The sequence below is a fragment of the Schistosoma mansoni genome, chromosome 1, assembly GCF_000237925.1.
Source record: "Schistosoma mansoni strain Puerto Rico chromosome 1, complete genome".
NCBI classification, from domain to species: Eukaryota; Metazoa; Platyhelminthes; class Trematoda; order Strigeidida; family Schistosomatidae; genus Schistosoma; species Schistosoma mansoni.
This window is the reverse complement of record NC_031495.1, coordinates 56,842,074-56,861,760: the sequence shown is the minus strand read 5'-3', so window position 1 is coordinate 56,861,760 and position 19,687 is coordinate 56,842,074. Positions and strand designations below refer to the sequence as shown.

The following is a 19,687-nucleotide window of genomic DNA, read 5'->3' as shown; positions in this document are numbered from 1 at the left end:
CGATGATAATAGTAATGGGAAATATAAGGGGAGTAAATTGTAATATTTTGTCATTTCAGGCGATTTAGGTTGAACCCAACTATCAGACAGAACAAGATACCTTGAATCTGTTAAGTTAGATTTACTAGACGAGTTTGAAACAGCATAAAAAATGTGATCTGAATCCCAAAGCTAAATACGATATAGCCGCATCTAATTATGGAGATATTTAATTGCTTTTTCCTCTTCAAGATTCTATTCGTCATTATGTCCACAAAAAATAAATCATATTTATTAAAACAGGTTAAATAATGAAAATTTTGAAGTTGAGAGTACATTACCAGATAGCATATAATGAATGACTCAAACTACAAACCACCTACCTTTTTGTTTGAATAGATTTCACTCTTATACAATTTAAAGTTTTAAAAAGATAATGTAAAACATTTGTGTTGGAAAACAATTTGTTTGCAACCATCTCTATACAAATGTAATATTCATTTTCATGGGGTACGTTTTCATTCACTTAACGTTCATCTAGCGTGAAGTCTCATTAAACTGAACGTGATTCATATTCCGAAATCCTTTCATATATACGACAGTTTCACACCGAATGTACATACATAATCATTTTAAAATAAATTCATTCATTAATTTTATTGCATTCTATATTCTCTCAAACTTCCGTTAGAATAGTATTGATACAGTAGAACAATTAGCACAGACTTTCTTAAACTAATAAACCAGAGTTAATTGTGACTAATTGTAATCGAATTTTCTGAAGTTTGTTAACTTCGAGCAATGTCTGGTAGCATTTTTGGACATAATTACTTGAAATAGATTGATTTATCAATTATACAGTCATAATCTGCACACAAGATCGAACAACTGACTACTTACATTAACGTATGATTGACTTGTTTGTTATTAAATTTTATTGAATATATGTGCCAAACAGAGAGGTTTGAATTTAATTATTGAAAAATAGTAACAACTTACAATAATCAGCAGGATTATGATAAGATGGGCAGATTAAATCTTGTGATGCGAGGTAAGGGACTAAACATGAAACAGGTCCTCTATAAATACAATGACCATCAGTTAAGAAGTATAACTGTAAATAAAAAGAATGCAGTACGTATGAATTAGAAAATGAACTAACTGAAAGCATGTAAATGCTATCCGATGACCTGTTGTTACCATAGTTTCCTATTAGATTTTTGAACTGTGATGGTGAATCAGTTGGTTAAGTGAAATACTAAAATGATCAAAATCGATCAAGTAGGTTAATTTTAACCAGAAATATCAGGAACAAGAATGTAAAACCGTAACGTTAGTTCATGTATTCCTTTTCTAATGTTTCCTTCACTATTCTTGTGAAGCTTCCTTTGTTTATTTATCGATTAATATTTACCAAAGAATTTGTGATTTTAACTATTGTTTTTCCCGACCAATTAAAAGGGTAACATAATGTTAAACGTATACATCCATATTCATTTGAAAGCCCGGACAAATCAGTGAATTATATCAATAAAATCAAACTAGAATGTTTTCATAGTTGGTTAGTTTACTATTAAGCATATTGCCTTTTCTCTTGTGTAATAGGATATTTGAGGATAAATCTCTGATTCGGCATTAATTTCTGTTTTCTTGTAATTTTTTAAAGTGGTTATTATTATCGCTATTAGCGTAATCATTTGAATTATTTTTTCTGGATGGAGAATGCTGGTGGGCGACCTATGCTCATCCACGAGTGGTAACAGGAGTAAGTAAGTAATTAATCATTTACTTAAATGTAATAACCATGAGGAAATGAAAGATCATTAGTTATATATATATATATGAAAATGAAATATATATATATATATATATATATATATGAAAATAAATTTTAATGTAAAATACCAATTGACTATTGATTGAATATCCCAGTAAATAACAGGGAAAAGATTGAATTCCGGTGTCGATTATAGTGTCAAAATGTACAAGTCACTAACTAAAGTTAAACATAATATGAATGAATTTTGTTCGATTTCGTCGGTGTTAAAACTGTATGCTCATGAAGAAATGAAACAGTGAAGTGTTGATTGCCAGTTGGTGTGAGAACCTTTGACGTTTTTTGGCGAAATCGCCAACCTTCTCGGGTCTTAGGAGGACAGTTTTGGAACAGACAGAGAGTTGATCAGATGTTTCACAGAGATACAACTGGGGAATCCGATGAACGATAAGCTGTCAAACGTTACTAGATGCTGGAATACAATAGGGGAGACGAAATCAACTCATCACATTCATGACTACCAGACTAAGCCTTATGAACGCGGATGATTTTATAGCTAATATTCATTGAATGGAAGAAAATAAGAATGGAGATTAAAGTTGAATAACTGATAGACAACTTAAACAGTAATATCCTCTCACTCTGGTGTCATAATTAAGCGCCAAAATCAAATAGACCCATATTTACTTTGTGATTTAAGTAACTGTAATATTTTCCCGATTACTTAAATAGTTACTTTAATTAATATCAATACAGAAAATTTACCAAGATAGTCAATAAGTGGATAAAAAACATAACTACTTTTGCAAAGTCCTGTAAAATATAATGTGCTCTAATATTAACATGATGATGTACTTACCTTTATATAATAAGCTTATGGAAACGATCTGCAGAACATCATTCATAGCTTAAGATATTGTCTTATACGTTTCGTAATTAATCTGCTATAGTATGATGTATAACCGTTCATGGGTCATTTCATTAATGTCCAGATCAAGTAAATTGGTAAGTTTCAGATCGAAAAACTTGGGGAACTCATACAGCAATATATTTAACCTGTTTAGTCTGAGCAATAATTATGTTTAGAAGATAAGAACATTTGCATTGTGGAAGGAGTTGTAGTACAGGTGGTTCATTCCAATGGTTTCCGTAGTCAAATATTTTTGTGAAACGTTCATCTTTGCACCAACTATTGGTGTCACAGTAAACAGAGTGATTGAGCGCTCTGGCTACCTAAGTTTCAAGTCACTTTTACTACAAATTAAAAACCTTTACTTATAAATTGATGAACCGTTAATGAAAAGAACAGCTAAATCAGAAATGAGACTTTCCAAGGATTGACCTCTTATCAGAGGATTTCTTTGTCCGCTCAAAATACGTAGATAATGTTGTATTATTTGGCGAAGACCGGCAAATGTAGAATCTTCCGACCACCATGAACAACAGCCGGAGATTTTTGGATTGCATTTTTCTCCATCTCAGTTTTAAAAAAGTATTAAGGACAGACTTCAGCCAACCTCTAGGCTAAAATTACGGAAATAAGCAATTGAGCTCCTCAACCATTTTATCTGTTTTACAGCTTTGGTCACTCATGTTGGGTTAGTACTTGACGAAGTTCTGGCAAGCATTCACAAAGGGTCGTTAGCTCTTGCTAATCGGCATCACTTGTGATGTGGGGGAGATGTTTGTCTACCGACCAAGAATGAATATATGGTGCATCAGTTTCTTCTGTTTCTGTTTATGACTATAAAACATTACCTTGAAAATTAGAGGAAATTCAAAGTTTGTTGATACTTGATCATAAGTGTCTCCAAACATTTGGACCACTGGGTGAGTATTAGTAGAAACGGGAATCCAGTCACCAAGGTTGTAAATATTCATCAAGTTATTAAATTGAGATATGTCTAACTATCACCCACCTATATGTGCAATGTTGGCTGGATTAGGATCAGGTTGGAAAGAGACTAATAACAGCCTAACCAACAAGTGGTGTCAGTCTATGAAGTCAGTGACTGCTCATTTGGTTCATATTAGCAGGTGCAGGTTTTCTTATCAAGAGACCAGCAAATTACGTATTTCTTCTTGAATCTTATTGTATATATCTAGCGTGACTTTGTTAACACCGATACTGGTGTAGTGAACGAGAAAGCAGGTGAGGGAAATCAACTTACTGATTAATGCACAATTACATAATAATTTTCGTAAAATATGAAAACCATACATTAAGAATCATTATTTGCAAATATCCCTTCAATTGTCCCTTACATACTTCTTGATTCTTCCAGTTCTGTTGTAATTCCAATTGCTCTCCGTTTCCCTTCTTATTCACCCCAATTCAATTTTCTGCTGGCAGGCATTCCATTTGCGGTTGCTGCTACATACTAACTATATCTGTCAGCATAAACAACGTAAACTACACTGGTACTACCTTTACTTCTTCAATATTAGCTTAGATAATTCCATCTTGCTGCATGAATTTGGTGTGGTAAGTCGAGCCAGCATATATACAACATTCTGCGTTGCTTTTGATCAAGTTTATGTTATATTTCACTCAATAACTATTCAGCGTTAACAAATTCGAAAACTTCAACTTCTGCATCAGATTAACTGACAAAAAAATTTAGTTGTCTTTAGAGTTGATATCTGATTTATCTTTGTTCGTGTTTACACCTTTCTATCTTTTCAAACTTTATTATCTAGTCAAAAATATTTATCACGCCAATTCCAATAATTTACAGATGAATTAAGTATTGGCTGACAAGATAAATTAACATCTGTTCATTATTTAATATGGAGAGCAAGAACGAAGATTAGTGAACCAATGTTTGTTCTTTCTCTCTTTAAGATAATAAAGGGAATTATACGTATGACATTATTGAATAAGTTGTTTTTAATTTGATGGGAAGGATGCCAAGATATCTCGTCATTCTATCTATCTATCTATCTATCCATCTATATATATATATATATATATATACCTATTATCCGTTTCCTAACAACTGCATTACTTACTCGGTGGTTCCAGGATATGCGAGCAACGCTTCGAATACACCTATGATCGAATACTAGCAGCCTACGGATATCCTTTACTCTTACCGACCATGTTTCACAGCCAAAAAGTAGGACGGAACGAACTACTGCACAGTAAACCCGTCCTTTGGTTGCTAGACGGATATCTCGCCTACGCCATAAAACGCAAGTTGGTGAAAGCTAGTCGAGCCTTTTGTATCCGTGCTAAGATTTCGTCAAACACCAGGCCGCCGGGGCTGTTGAGACTCCCAAGATAAGTGAAGCGGTCAACACGCTCAACTACTTCACTCCCTATCATTAGTTCAGGTGCCGATGCCACCCAATCCTGAAGTAACATTTTGCGCTTCGAGGTAGAAAATCGCATCCCGAACATGCCTGCATTGTTGCTTATAGTGGTCAGAAGACTCTGCATCTTGTCAGCGTCTTCACCAAATAGAACTATATCATTGGCATATTCTAAGTCAACAAGTGAATCTCCGGTAAAAGTTCAACTCCAGGAGATTGAGATGATGAAAGTGTTAGCTCCAAAAGCATGTCAGTGACAAAGTTAAACAAGAATGAGGAGAGTGGACAGCCTTGACGAACATCACTTGAGGCAATCAGTTCTGATGACAGTTCGCCATTGGTTCTAACTCGACCAGTTATGTTCGAGTAGAGAGCCTTTATGAGGTTAATGTACTTCTTTGGTACTCCTTTCAGTGACAAACACTGCCACAGAACCTCACGATCAACGGAATCAAATGCCGCCTTAAGGTCAAGAAATACTACGATTATGGGGCATCTGAATCTGTGTCTATGTTCTAGGACCTGACGTTGAGTGAATATCTGGTCTATACAACCACGTCCAGGTCGAAAACCAGCCTGGTTTTCTCTAGTCTGCTCTTAACGAGATTTAGTTAGGCATATTATTGAAGTATTATTGAAGCTAATATTTTGAGACACTATATTAGTCAAACTGATTCCTCTGTGATTGTCACAAGAGGAATTTCGTCCTTTCTTGTAGACTGGTACAGTCAGTGATTGGGACCAGTCAAATGGAATTACGTCCAGTTCCCAGATTCTACCTAAGAGCTCAGTCAATCTCGCTGCTAGTGCTGGACCGCCATCCATAAAAATCTCAGGGGTAAACCTGTCAGGGCCTGCTGCTTTCCCACGCTTCAGATTTCCTATAGCTTTTTCGACCTGGTAAAGAGTTGGAGGACTTACATCAATTCGCCATTCAGGACGACTGGGTTTCGTGGGTAACTGAAGTGTGGCTGAAGGCCAGTTGAACTGATCCCTAAAGTGTTCTGCCCATCGATCCAATCTCCTGGATTGAGAATGAATAATATGTCCATCTTTTTCCGAGATAGTTTCGCTAACAGTTGGGTTCCTAATACCGGTTTCCTTAACAACTCTGAACAGTTTTCTGCTTTTGTCTATTGCCACTGCCTTTTCCATCTCTCTTGCTTTTGCCACCTACCACTGTTCGCGATCATTGCGTAGGCTTCTCGTTAGCCTGCTCTTCAGTTGACTCCGCTCTTCGTTATTTTTAAAGCCAGATGGGGTGGGTTTTCGAGCATCTATCAGTGCGGTAGATGCTGCTGAGTTCCAGTGTTTCTCCCTAACCTTATGGTTTACCGTATTAGCAGATATCACTGCTGTTCACACAGCTTTTAGGATGTCATTGCACACTGCCTCGGGGTGGGCACAACTTACATGGCTGCCTAACTGTTTTTCTAGTTGTTCCTGAAATATATTCTTATCTTGACCATCATTAAGTGGAACCTTAAGAGGCTAACTCGCAGAGTCTTTTTTACGTCCAGTAAGACGCAGACAGATACGTGCTCGCACTAGAGCATGATCTGAATCTAAGCATGTGCTTCAGAATGAGCGACAGTCTTCTATCGAGCCCCTCCATCTGTGGCTGATGGCGATGTGATCTAGTTGGGTCCAACGTTGGGACGAATTTGGGGGTCGACATGTCAAAAGATGTTTTTCCTTGTGCCGAAATTTAGTATTTGCAAGAAACAAGCGTTTATTTGGACATAGCTGCAACAGATGATCGCCATTATTCGTTCTTTGAGCCACGACACCATAAGATCCACCCAGGTGTCTTCCCCTTTGGCTTAGTTTACCTACCTGAGCATTAAAGCCACCAGTCACTATCATTACGTCAGAGCGCCTAGCTTCCGGAGAAGGTCGGAAAGCTTTCTGCAAAACTCCTCTTTTACATCATCTGAGCAGGAGTCAGTGGGAGAGTAGGCAGAGACGACGAAGAGGCAACGACGAGTGTCCCTATCTTTCCGAGTCCTTACTGTTCCGTTCAGTCGGACAGCGCACAGACGACTGTCTACTGGGATCCAGTCCAAAAGAGCTAGTTCTAGCCTAGGACTCAATGCTATACCTACGCCAGCGGTGCTACGGGAAGCAGCATCAGGGCTTCCAGATACGCGAAGAGTGAATCGAGTTACTTCTTTATTATGACATGGTGGGGTCACACGAATGACATAACTCGGATCTTGCATGCGCGTTTCGGAGACGCAGCACACATCTATGAAGCGAGATTCTAAAGTCCTAGCTAAGGTAGCCTGTTGTCCTATTTGGTACAATGTTCGGACATTAAAAGTTCCTACATGTAATTTGGAACGTGGTTTCAGGAGACAGGGAATAACGTTCCGTGTACTCGAATCGTTTGCCCTAGCGGTGCGAGGTCATAAAGGGACGTGAGAAGGGTTAGTCGTGGAGATAAGAGAGTTATTAGGAGGTGTAGTAATGATTTGAATGTGACCAACTTCGTCTCGTATGCTGTTACGGGTATGAGGGCTAATATCACTTCCCGACTGCCCACACTGTGGAAGGGTATAACTTGAGGGACCTGAAAAGGAAGTTGGATTAGTGTTGGTCTTAACGACTTGGGGGTGTGACCGCAGAGTTCAAAGGACAACTGCTTGAGGCCGGTCACGCACGGCATTTCTGTGGGAGGTTTTTGACGTGTTAGCTCCGTTCTTCAAAGGGCCTTACCGCCGGAGACGGAAATCCTTGAGGTAAGGTGAGATATGACATTTTTAGAGTCTAACTTTCCTAACCCCTTCCTTTCTAGTGAGAAGGCAGCATAATTGAAGATGCTGATCGTCCGAGGGAAACACCTTACTGCTGTCACACCCCTCTACAGTCAGCACTATGACTTCGCCCTCAGATCTTGAGTTGATTCTTTTAGTCTTACCGTTCTACAATCGACCTGCCTGGCATGGTAGAACCTAAAGGAACATATGTTCCAGCCGATATAGCTCGATAGGGTCACCACGATAGGCATGCCTAACCAGCACGTCAAAGTAGCAGCTGCGGTCGAGAATATGCTGTATATGAGTATGGATGAATGCGAGATTTCAATTATTATTGATGGATTCAGTTTTTGTTTGTATTAGTAACCTGTTAATTATCAGGTTGTTTAATATAGTCACCTTTTGTAAAATGAGCAATGTTTACTACATATACACAATATGTTCTTTTAACACTTTTCGTTTCACACCACAGGTCTCTTACACACTAATACAAATACCTACTTTAAACATTTTTAACGCTGATTGGATGACCTATTCAGTGTACAGTGAACCGGAGAGCCATGTAGCTATTTCGATGTTTGATTATATTTCCTTGAAAAATGTTGGACCAGGTTGCCAGGCAAAACGTTGAATTTACTTCAAATTCATTGACTGAGATTTTACAAATATATTCTTCCTATTTAGTGTTTACTACACAATTTTCATTTTGGGATTAAATTTGCTTCACGACAATGGTTGTCCTTATGTTGTGATGTACTATTGGAAGATTAGTTTTATGAAATGAAGTAAAACGAAATTCAGATTATAATTTCAAATTTCTATCTCTTTTAAAAATAAGCAAATGTGTGAACAATCACAAACTTTGAACTTACATGGTCAAATAGTTCAAATATTTTTGCACTTGGTTGATGTATTGTACAAATTATTGTTCGACCACCACGTGCCAAACGACGTAACAATGAGATGCAATGAAAACATGAAGCACTATCCAAACCACTGAAAGAGAGAGTGTTTGAGTGAGATGAAATTCTCGTTTCTGACTATTCATTGATCAGTAGTGGAGTAATTACAATGATGAAGTCGGTATATTCGGAAAGATTTAAATTTCTATGTTAATAAATCTCTTCTTGTTCACAGTCGCACTGACTTAAGCCTGCAAAAAGTCCACCATATATCAACATTCTATCGTTTAACCATTACTTATTGCTATATCCCAGTATATCTCAGTATATTCATAAATTTTCACAGTGAAGTGTTCAGAATACCTTGGGTTGGACAGTTATGCGATCAACTGCAAGCTTTTAGATGAAAATAAAAATTTCAAGTTTCCCATGTTGTTTCTTTGTAACATGATTTGTTTTCAACAAATATCTTTGAAAACTCAACAAAACCTCGAAGAGATCATTTAAACAATAAATTTCCTAGCGATGATCCCATTTAAATATCGTTGGACGATAAATGTAGATTGCTTTAAAAAACAGAATAGATTCTAACAGAAAGTTCTAGATCTGTAGGAAGCGTTTATTAGGATTAATAAATTCATTGTAACGGTTATCCCAAAACCTAAAATGTTCTCACAAAGCTGGAGATGCCTTGCACTCTACTGAAGTCATAGAAACGATAATTGAACCACCCAAGCTTACTCTGAGTTGGCACTGAATAATCTCAGTCCGATAATCTAAGGTGCAAAGACTATCGAAGTTTCGTTAGAAGAATGACAACAATCATTCAGAGTATATCAGACTGTATTTGCTACTTCAGATTAATTTCAATGATTATTTCACTACGCATTTCTTATATTTTCATGTACGACTCTTAAGCAGTAAACGAACTAAACTTTTAACAATCAATTATTCATATTTGTCTTCGATCATCATCGTAATCTCCAATATCTTATAGGAGCATGTTAAAAACAAATTCTTCACATTGAAAGTACAGGACATTTTTAAAATCATAGTTTACTGTAGGTAAGGGATTATTTATATTATATTTCCGTAGCCTTGACAACAGGTTACATGCATATATATATAGACTAGGATCATTTTTCAAGAATATCTAATTTCACATCTATACAACCATTTTCAGAATAGCTTGTTTGCAACGAAACCTCTCAAGCTAATTATTGAATTAAGTGGACAGTCAATTATTTTTATTTATATATTTACCTTAAAAAAAAGCTTCATTCACGAAACAGAAAATGTCTTATAAAATATTGTTAAGCATAAAATTAAGTGTAGAATTATTTTAATTGTGTTGCTGTTATGATTACTTGGGTGGATTGGTAAATATTGAATTGATTTAGATGATTAGGCTAATAATTCTACGTAGCCAATGAGCACCGAATCACAACCGAACAGGCTTTTTAGAGACAGAACCACCAGTCTAACTATTAGTGTGAATATGCATTAATAGAATAAAGCAAAGTATAGAAGAACTTCAAGAAAAATAAATAACATGAGAATGGTTTGTTTAGCAAATAGCGAACAGTTAACCAAGTATGAAATTAATGATATACATGGTATACATTGATGTACGTGTAATAAGAATACCATAGAACAATGAGAAGATGGATTTGATCTGGAAAATGTGGTGCATTTACGCCAAACATTTTGAACAATCTGGTCACACATATACTTATCAAGACATTTTACATTGAAACGAATAAAAGTCAATTAAATGAAAGTTTAAGTGGACAAAGTAGTAATTGTAAATAAAGGAGAGAAAATTAACATAGTATGGAACGATTAGGAAATTGTAGCATTATCCCACTCTTTAAAATGACTTAAAGATTAGTACGCCAAATCTAAGGTTACAACTAATTGTTACTGCACGCATATGAGGAGTTTGAATCTACGAATAGCCAAAGCTTCTATAAACCTAAGAATCCGTCCTTGACGATTTCAATGCAATATTCTGAATGCTGTATTAATGCCAATTCTAAGTTCCGTCTCAGTTGTATGCTTTCTTATCGATGAATATGGTTTCCTAATTTCCACATTTATAGGAACACATGACACAAACTGATTTTGACGCCATCTCGGCACATGTTTCATAATCCTTGACTTCATTGTTCGATTGGTCCTCCCTATGTAGTCTGTCCACATCATATATAAATTGGTAAATGCAGTTGGATGTGACGTAATCAACCGCACAATGTCAAGGTCTATCTCGAGTGATGGGTTTAGTCCTTTTGATCATAATCATTTAAACAGCGCAATATGTTTTCTCGAGGACTGGTATTGGCGACAGAGGTTTTCTAAAGAACTTAAACTTATGACTAAACGAACTGAATTACAATAACTTAATTAATTAAAAAAAAGCGGAGCACATAAGACGAGTATGGAAGATTGGTTAAAACTTAGACTTTTGGAAATATAATTGTTAACTAAGATACGTAGGATGGGGTGAACAAAGTCGATCTTAAAATGCTCACACGTTTAAATAGGAAAATATAAGAAATAGGTAGCGTCATATAAAATAGTTTTTGAGTTTCACCCAATGTTAGTGAAAACTTCTACAGCAGGCTGATTGAATAAAGCAACGATTTGTCGAAGGAACCAATACTTTAAACTTACTAACTTCGGTCTAAGCAAGTGAGGAAATTTCCACTTTCGATTAAAATAAGAAAGAAGGATAGAACCTATTTGTTTCAGAGTTGATCAGGTAAAGTCATGATGAGTAACCGATAATCTAACAGTATTGTGATATGCTGAATAATGCTCTGAAATAACATAACTAAGTGATTAACTATGGAAAACTCTTGAGAACTCCAATCATCAACTTCGTTACATCTCTGAATATCATAAAAAGAATACTTACTTGGGAGAAACTAAGATACGTAGAAATTTTTTTAGGTAAACAGAAAAGTCATCATAATTCAAAATATGTTTAGAAAGCCAACCACTTCTCTAAATTGTGTAAATTCTGTCAACAGCTTTAATTTTGACAATGGTAGAGGTCTTCTAAAATGTCGTATTATTAAGCTAGTTCAAATAAAATCCAACTACGGTACACTAAACACTAGCTCTGTTCCACGTCCCCTATAAATTTCAACTCACCTATTGTGACCAACAACCTCATATTGGAAAAGAAGGAACTTTGTTTTTTCATTATTAGAAGGGGTTTTGTGGAGATTTTAGTATTTTCATAGTTGAAAGCGTGAGTCAATTGAAGCTAGAGACTGGTAGGTCCTGGGTTCGAATCTCGCGAGTGCGGGATCGTGGATGCGCACTGCTGAGGAGTCCCATAATAGGACGAAACGACCGTCCAGTGCTTCCAGGTTTTCCATGGTGGTCTAGCTTCAACTTTGTTTTTATTTTTAGCAAAGCACGTACTAATTTTTAACTGATTAAAACAGAATTGCTAACCAAAGGAACACTGGCTACGCCATTCACATAAAATAGTGAAAGTCAATAAGGCAATTTTATTTCATTTTTATGTGTTGAAAAGACAAACCAAAAGCCTAGTAATACTTATTTATCTTCAAGCCAGCTAAAAGTAGGTTACTGAGATCTAAATAATGAGTGACTCATTGTTTACAATCTAGTTTTCAGTGGACTTATGACTGTTTTATACATTTCATCGTCATAAATTTTTTAACTGATATATTTATTTATTTCCTCGAAAATCGTAACCTAGTGTGAGGGACTACTGTATTATTTAATAATCTGAATCTATGTGAAGGTGGCAAAACGAGGCCTGTCAATAATTCCAAAGGAACTTATTCGACTGCTTAAACCACGAAGTCAGTAATAACTATCACTTACAATTTGAATTATATCTTCGTAAATTACTGAAGGCAATTATTATTATCCATGTATATTTCAACCTAGACATCGCTTGACATAATTTTAGATGCATCAGTACATTTTATTGTAGCTAAAGTAATTGAACTAGTTACATTTTGAGTAACTACAATGATGAAATTATGTGGAAATATCTAATTGAATTGTTATTTTTTGAAATCTAAGATATAACATGAATTTAAATATCCATCTCTTTACATAAAATTACTTCAAGTATTTGTTTCACTAAAGTAGAAAAATTACTCATAGTAATTAAAACACAGTCTTGACTGAACTATTACTCTGAAACCAGAACAATAAAGTAACGACGAGAACTAACTCCGCTTTAAAATGAGGACTGAAAACTATTGCTTTCATTATATTTTAATTAGTCATTATTTTAAAGTAACATTGCTTTGATAACGAGCCTACATGTACAAAATACTTTTTTACTTCATTTAATCAAACTTGGCATTTTATTAAACCAACATTTCTTGTAGATACATATTATACGAATTCGAATATTTGACACAACTTTTGAACAGTTTAAGTTTTAGGTAGTTCGTATGAGTTACAATTGCTTGTGCATCTGCTAGTTTTCCGCTTCCGAAGTCGCTTGCATAGTCAAATACAATTTTCTATTCTTTGGTTGTCTTTTTGTTAAACGCTATCTAACAAAGGTAATGATAATAATGTGAAAGGGTCTAAATTATGCAAAAATATTTTAGATCAATAAGTCATAGGAGCTGGATCAAGCCAACAGATTCCTCTAAGGACTCCAATAATCTTTGCATGATAAAATATTCTTTCCCTAAATATTGACATATGCCACTTGTAGACTCTAGTAAATCATCGTATTTGGTTGGTTAACAATCTATTTGGTTAGTGTAAATTATGTTGTCATCATTACTCTAAAAACTGCTGGAAATTATATGACAATTTTCTCTTGTTTTGCCGTGATATGAGACCTCTGAACCGTCATATGATTAGAACTACTCTTGAACTATAGAACTAAAAGGTTAAAACTGTCATAACAAAATGCCACTGGAAATGTTTATTAAAAGACAATATTTAATCTTCGTTGTTTCAATAAAAACGTAAAAAGTTTCTATTAAATAATGAACAAAATGGTTTTACACCCATTTCCAAATGAAGTTCTTTGTCATTTATGTGTAAATCCATAGCTGTAAGCACTTTATCGTGATGTTTATTTCCATTTTATTTACATACTAGTAGAAGGTATAGGAACATGGATCAATGAGATTCTTCAATCGTACGAGTTATACGAGCACTTTCTGGCTTTTAATTGCCAGGACAAATTCAAGATACTATTCGGGATTGATACATTAAAATGACAATGCGTAGCACATTTGTTTAAATAAATTACCCTTGATAAAATCTTATTGAGATATTATTGGATTTAATGAGACGTCCTATTTTGAAATCAATAGGCTGAATTCCGTAAGCATCGGTTGTGCACAGACCAAATTGTGACACTAAGGGATCATTGTTGAACATTAGATTCAATGGAATTCGTCACCACACATCAAATTCATTGACTATGAGAAAGCGTTCGACAGTGTGGATAGGAGAACATTATGAAAACCTCTTACACCCTATGGAGTGAGTACCTGAGAAAATCGTCAACATCATCCAGAATTCATACGTTGGACTACAGTGCAAGGTGGTGAATGGGGGACAGCTGACAGATGTATTTCCAGTAAGGACCGGAGTCAGACAATGATGCTTACTCTTCCTCTTTCTCTATCTTCTGGTGGTTGGCTGGATTATGAAGACCTCGACATCTGAGGGAAGCACAGAATACAATGGACAGCTTGGAATAAATTAGAAGATTTGGACTTCACAGATGACCTGGACCTTCTATCCCATACACACGAACAAATGTAGGTCAAGAAAAATAGCGTAGCAGAAGCCTCTGCATCAGTAGAACTCAATTTACACAAGAGGAGATGCAAGATCTTCAAATACAACACAGAAAACACTAACTTATACAATCACATATGATGAAGAAACTGTGGAAGAGGTGGAAGCTTTCACATATGATCAGCAACAGCCTATTATGGGAGAGAACAAACCAGCTTCTGAATAAAGAGCAAGTCAGAAGAAGACAATAAAAGTAAATTGAACGCACATTCCGTAAATCATCAAGCTTCATCATAACTTGGAACCGTGAAGGGGATTAGAAAACAGATAGACCATGGAACACACTCGGTCGAGAGCTGGAAGCAGATATTAAAGAATGAACAGCAACTAGAACTTGATCGAAAGGAATGCCCATGACAGATTTGGATAGAGAATGCTGATGGACGGTCTATGCTTCTCCACGTGGTATAAAAAGCCTAAGTAAATAATTAAGTAATTAAGTGACTTTAATGGATGGTCCAATTCTAGTTGTACTCTTAATTCAAACATTTTACAACGTCTTTGAAGCTCAAGTGGAAGGATTTCGCATAATCATTTCTTCACATTTGACTAGTTTGCGCAGAGTTATTATCGGTATACAGTAATTGATTCTATCCAAACTTTTAATGTTTTAACTCAGTCCTAAAATGTTTTTCTTGTCAAAAGAGTACTGTTCGCTGAATGTAGGAGAAAAATTCCACTGCTGTCAACAAAAAGCTCAATAGCTTTGTATTTAGGCGTAAAACATGGAGGAAAATAGAAATCAAATTGATTTATTAGACATTCATATTACAATAGCAATGGGTCTAATGAATGTTTCATCAGAGATATCTAACAGCTGAAAACCAGTGAATAATTGTTTTCACAGAAAACGAACAAATTAGAGTATATAAACCACCTTCATATATTTTTAGGTATTTCACACTGAAATTTTTTGCCTGTAACTGCTGAAACGCAGTTAAAACCATGTATGTTAGCTTTTTACTTATAATATATGTCATATAAATTTCTAGTTTGGTACTAATGTCAGCCAATTATATGTGACGTAGAACTCAACACATGTATGATGAGACCTAAGCTGCCATACCTCATTAGGACAGCAAGATAAAATTACCAAGACAGGTCTCAAAGTTGTATAGGTAGCAAACAAGGTTGGACATAAGAAGACAAAAATGGCTATTAGGAGATTCTAGTAATCAGATTCTATAAGGAGACAAACAGTATATATACCCGCGCTATTGTACATAATCCTGAGTCATATCAACCAGCCTCTATCTATTGGTTAGTACAACCGCGCAAACCCTAGGTAGGCAAGCTGCACCTACTACACAATTCAGTTCAACAGTCAGTGATTTAATAGACTAATGTCACGTTTTGGACTGGTCCTCAGTAACTTTCTTAGAATCTACCTCTACAATTGTAAGCATTGCTCGTCATTGTAAGAGACAGTCAAGAATACTTAACATATATCCCAAACACCTCAGTTAATAGAGATTCTCCACCTCATCAACTTATTTACCATCTTTAGCTGGTACCCTGAGCTTAATATAGCAGTTTGACTAATCTACAATAGAAATTATTTCAACATTTTACAGCTAAAAATGAAGCTTAAAAGTTAAGTAAAGCTAGCCAGCCAGGCATGAACTTACCTTGTGGGCTCATCAAAAAACATTATTGGGGGATTGTTTACTAACTCTTGAGCAATAGCCAGTCGTTTTTTTTGACCACCAGACAGTTGCGAAGTTCGAGTATGTAAGGCTTCTCTTAGACCAAGAAGGTTTATAATATTATCAACCTGATAAAAATCAATCGAAAATGTCAGACAACATCACAAAGAATACGAATTATGTGGAGATTTCTTCTGTAAAATAAGGTCACTTGTATGATCAATGCAATAATGATACAAGAACCATTTGATATCTCAACAAATACTGCAACTTATGTTCATGATTTAATTGTAGATTTATACATGGTTTTAAAACTTGGCATCCAGCAAAAATAGTAATGTTGACTTTGTATTTACTGCTAACAAAAGTTATTCGTTGTTTTCAAGTCAAGTAAACTTAGCTCTGACGAAACAGCAAGTTACAGCATAATAACTAATTTATAACTTAATTAACTACTTATACTAATATCAAGAGACTCTCTCTCACACAAAACCTGCTGTAGCAGAATAATTCTTGTGTTGACTATGTAACTTCGTTTCTGAATCGATGTGAAGTGGTTGTCACACAATTTCCAAGCAAGCCTACCTCTTGGCATAAGGTGTTCAAACGGGCTGACATTGAGTGGTAGCACTTATCACCCATAAACCATCTTACTTTTTTTATCAAGTGACATAAGCATAAATGATCGAATAAACAATAACAAAAGTTGAGAAAATGTAGTTGATTGTAAAAAGCAGTCTGTTGGTCGCTTTATTGCTTTTGAAATTTAGGAGATAACAACTTGACTAAGTTATCGCCCTAAATTTTGCTCAATTTGTATAACTTTGACTTCACTTCTGACAATAACAACAAACTTCGAACATTTCATTGGACTATATTCAATTTGAACCACATTATGAACTTCGTTAGTAGCTGTATACAGATTAACTTTACCATGAACGTTGATGTTAGAATGATTTTTTAGTATAAAGGGAAGGGCTGCTCCACTTTAGCTCAAAATTCATACCAAAAACTGATAATGCATCATTTTGTTAATAAGACTGGATGTAAAATTTATCTTATATATTGTTTAAATAACTTCGTTTAAGCAACGAATTAGGAAGTTTTTAATGTCATTATTCCATAGAAGCTAGTTTTTGTAATATTTCACTATTCAAGTGTTAGGTAATTTGACAAATGTTTAAATGCATCCGTAAAACAGCGGAAAATGGGCTCAAAGTTAACACACGAAAAAACAGGAACGCTGAACTATCAAAAACAGCACAAATTTTACCTTATCAAGGTACTAGTACATACACTAACTGAAAATTTTTAAAGCAGATCTGAACATAAACAATTTAACATATTTTTTCTTTTAATATAATTGAACTCAGTAAAGTCTTGTTATATCCAACAACACTTGACATGTCGCTATTGATAAAGAAATTCAAAAGGGTTAGTGGTGATAAAAACCCAATATTGAATTGGCCATCACTAAAAGATATTTGATGTCGAGATACAAACAACGATATTTAAATGAAATGCAAAACTCATTTGAGAGTGCTGGTAGACACTCAACGAGAATAATTTTTTGTTTTACAATCCAAACAAAAGACTAATGCAATAAATTTGAAAAAAGTGTGATAAATAGTCGTAAAGAAAAACAGATTCTCACAATACGGTCGATTGTGAGATCATGCGACTAGTTATTACACTACCAAATAAGTGTCTTATTTGAACGCAAACTTATGTCATGGTTTTTTGAGCTACATGAGAAAGATTATTACCATATTGTTATTGGAGACTTCACAACTGTCAAGTTATTATCTGTCTGAACTATTCTACCGTGAGAGACCCGCTCAGTGATCTCACGAACAAGTTATATCAAAATAACGCCATGCAAACTAAACTTTAACATACAGAACAAAATCTACAGTTACGATCAATAAAACGCAATGATTATGAAAGATAATATCAAATGCAGTCATTTTCATTGGTTATCTTGTAATATAGAAATGATACTACGTGAAACCAAAATTTTGACCGAAAATTAAAAACCAGTTATCGATCTCCCCTAAAGTAAGAGGTCATTAGGTACGAGCCTTATGCAGAGTACTCAGCCATAGATATACCCTAAAAGTTTCCTTCATCCTTTCCAAGGGTGAAAGATTTGTAAGTGCTACACTTTTACAGACATAAGACTTAGGTTTGCAACAATTTGTTCACTCCATCCTTAATAATTTGACGAAATTAACTCATTACACACTGAGAATGCGCGAGAAAACTTACAATTTTTCTTTTAGACGCATAGTTCGTTTTTTCGCTCAATTTAAGGTTGGCACTACACATCATTGCTTCATCAACAGATAGGTGAGGTAGCAACAAATCATCTTGCATTATGTAGCACGATATTTTCCGGAATTGCTGCAAGTTCCTTAATGAAGAGCCAATGGTAACATCACCAATAACATTTTGCGTGCAGTATCCCGCTAGAATATTCATGAGAGAACTTTTGCCAGCCCCACTAGGTCCCATAATTGCGCTCAGTTCCCCAGATTTAAATTCTCCAGATATTCCTTTGAGAATAAACTTTTTTCCGGCTTTAAAACGATGAGCTTAGAACAATAAAACAATTACCTCTTCCTTGAATTACAAAATACTTCAAATCTTCAAATTTTAAATTTGTTATTTGATTCGATTCCATGTTTACTACTGGTTGAAATCCATTATTTTCACCCCATGAAGTAGTCTTTTCACTACCATTGCAGACAGATAAATGCATGTTCAGCTACATTTAGTTATATTTTCTGTTTTTGTAGACCAAACTCATTGTGGTACGAAAGATCCTTGTTACTTCAATATTGGTAGCTTTTTAACAGAGCTTTACGTTCAGTGAACTGAAGGATTCAAACAAACTAAAAGCTATTGTCGACAAATAGAGGTTACTAACTGTAAAGATTTCACTCCATATTTAAGTATTTTTTATTAATCGCGATGTAATTTTCTAGTTAATGAACACTTAGACTACGCATTGTTGGTAATTGTCGGAAAAATTATTATCGTTCGCACCATAATCAAGTTAAGAGTTGTAAGATAATGCATGTTATCCAAGGAGTTATTCCCTTCGCGTCTGTAATGGATGTTTAATTTTTTATCCCATGATAAATTGTCGTGTCGGTGAAATATCACTAGGTTTTCGGGAGTCATCATCATAGACGACTCGAGTGTGCTATTTAAAAAGGATTGTAGTATTTTTCCTCTGAGTATATAATATGGTGTCGTTCGCTCGACTACACATCAAGACTACTGTTTTTACTTTAATTGAGTTTATTTGAGTTAAAGTAATGTCCAAGAGCATCGTTTTTATTTCTAAACTATATTTATCACCTGTACATCTTGAGTACAGATACAAAAAAGGCAGTGGTAATATTTTTCTCGTCGATAATATCTTTTGGCATCTTTTGTATACAAAGGAATTAAGGTCTTTTTGTGTCTACTGAAGTC

General features: G+C 35.1%; 1 protein-coding gene across 1 annotated transcript in view; it reads right to left on the bottom strand.

The window, feature by feature from the left end:
- The window catches only part of Smp_181150 (putative abc transporter), a gene marked incomplete at its 3' end in the record, with an annotated part of 41,061 nt that extends 21,984 nt beyond the window's left edge, over positions 1-19,077 (bottom strand). The window contains exons 1-5 of the mRNA XM_018794957.1: positions 18,821-19,077; positions 18,473-18,783; positions 16,187-16,332; positions 8,703-8,826; positions 979-1,093 (exon numbers count right to left, since the gene is read on the bottom strand). Coding sequence (XP_018649317.1) covers positions 979-1,093; positions 8,703-8,826; positions 16,187-16,332; positions 18,473-18,783; positions 18,821-18,965 — 841 coding nt within the window. The 5' untranslated portion in view covers positions 18,966-19,077. The remainder of the gene's footprint in view (positions 1-978; positions 1,094-8,702; positions 8,827-16,186; positions 16,333-18,472; positions 18,784-18,820) is intronic.
- Positions 19,078-19,687: the final 610 nt, after the last annotated feature.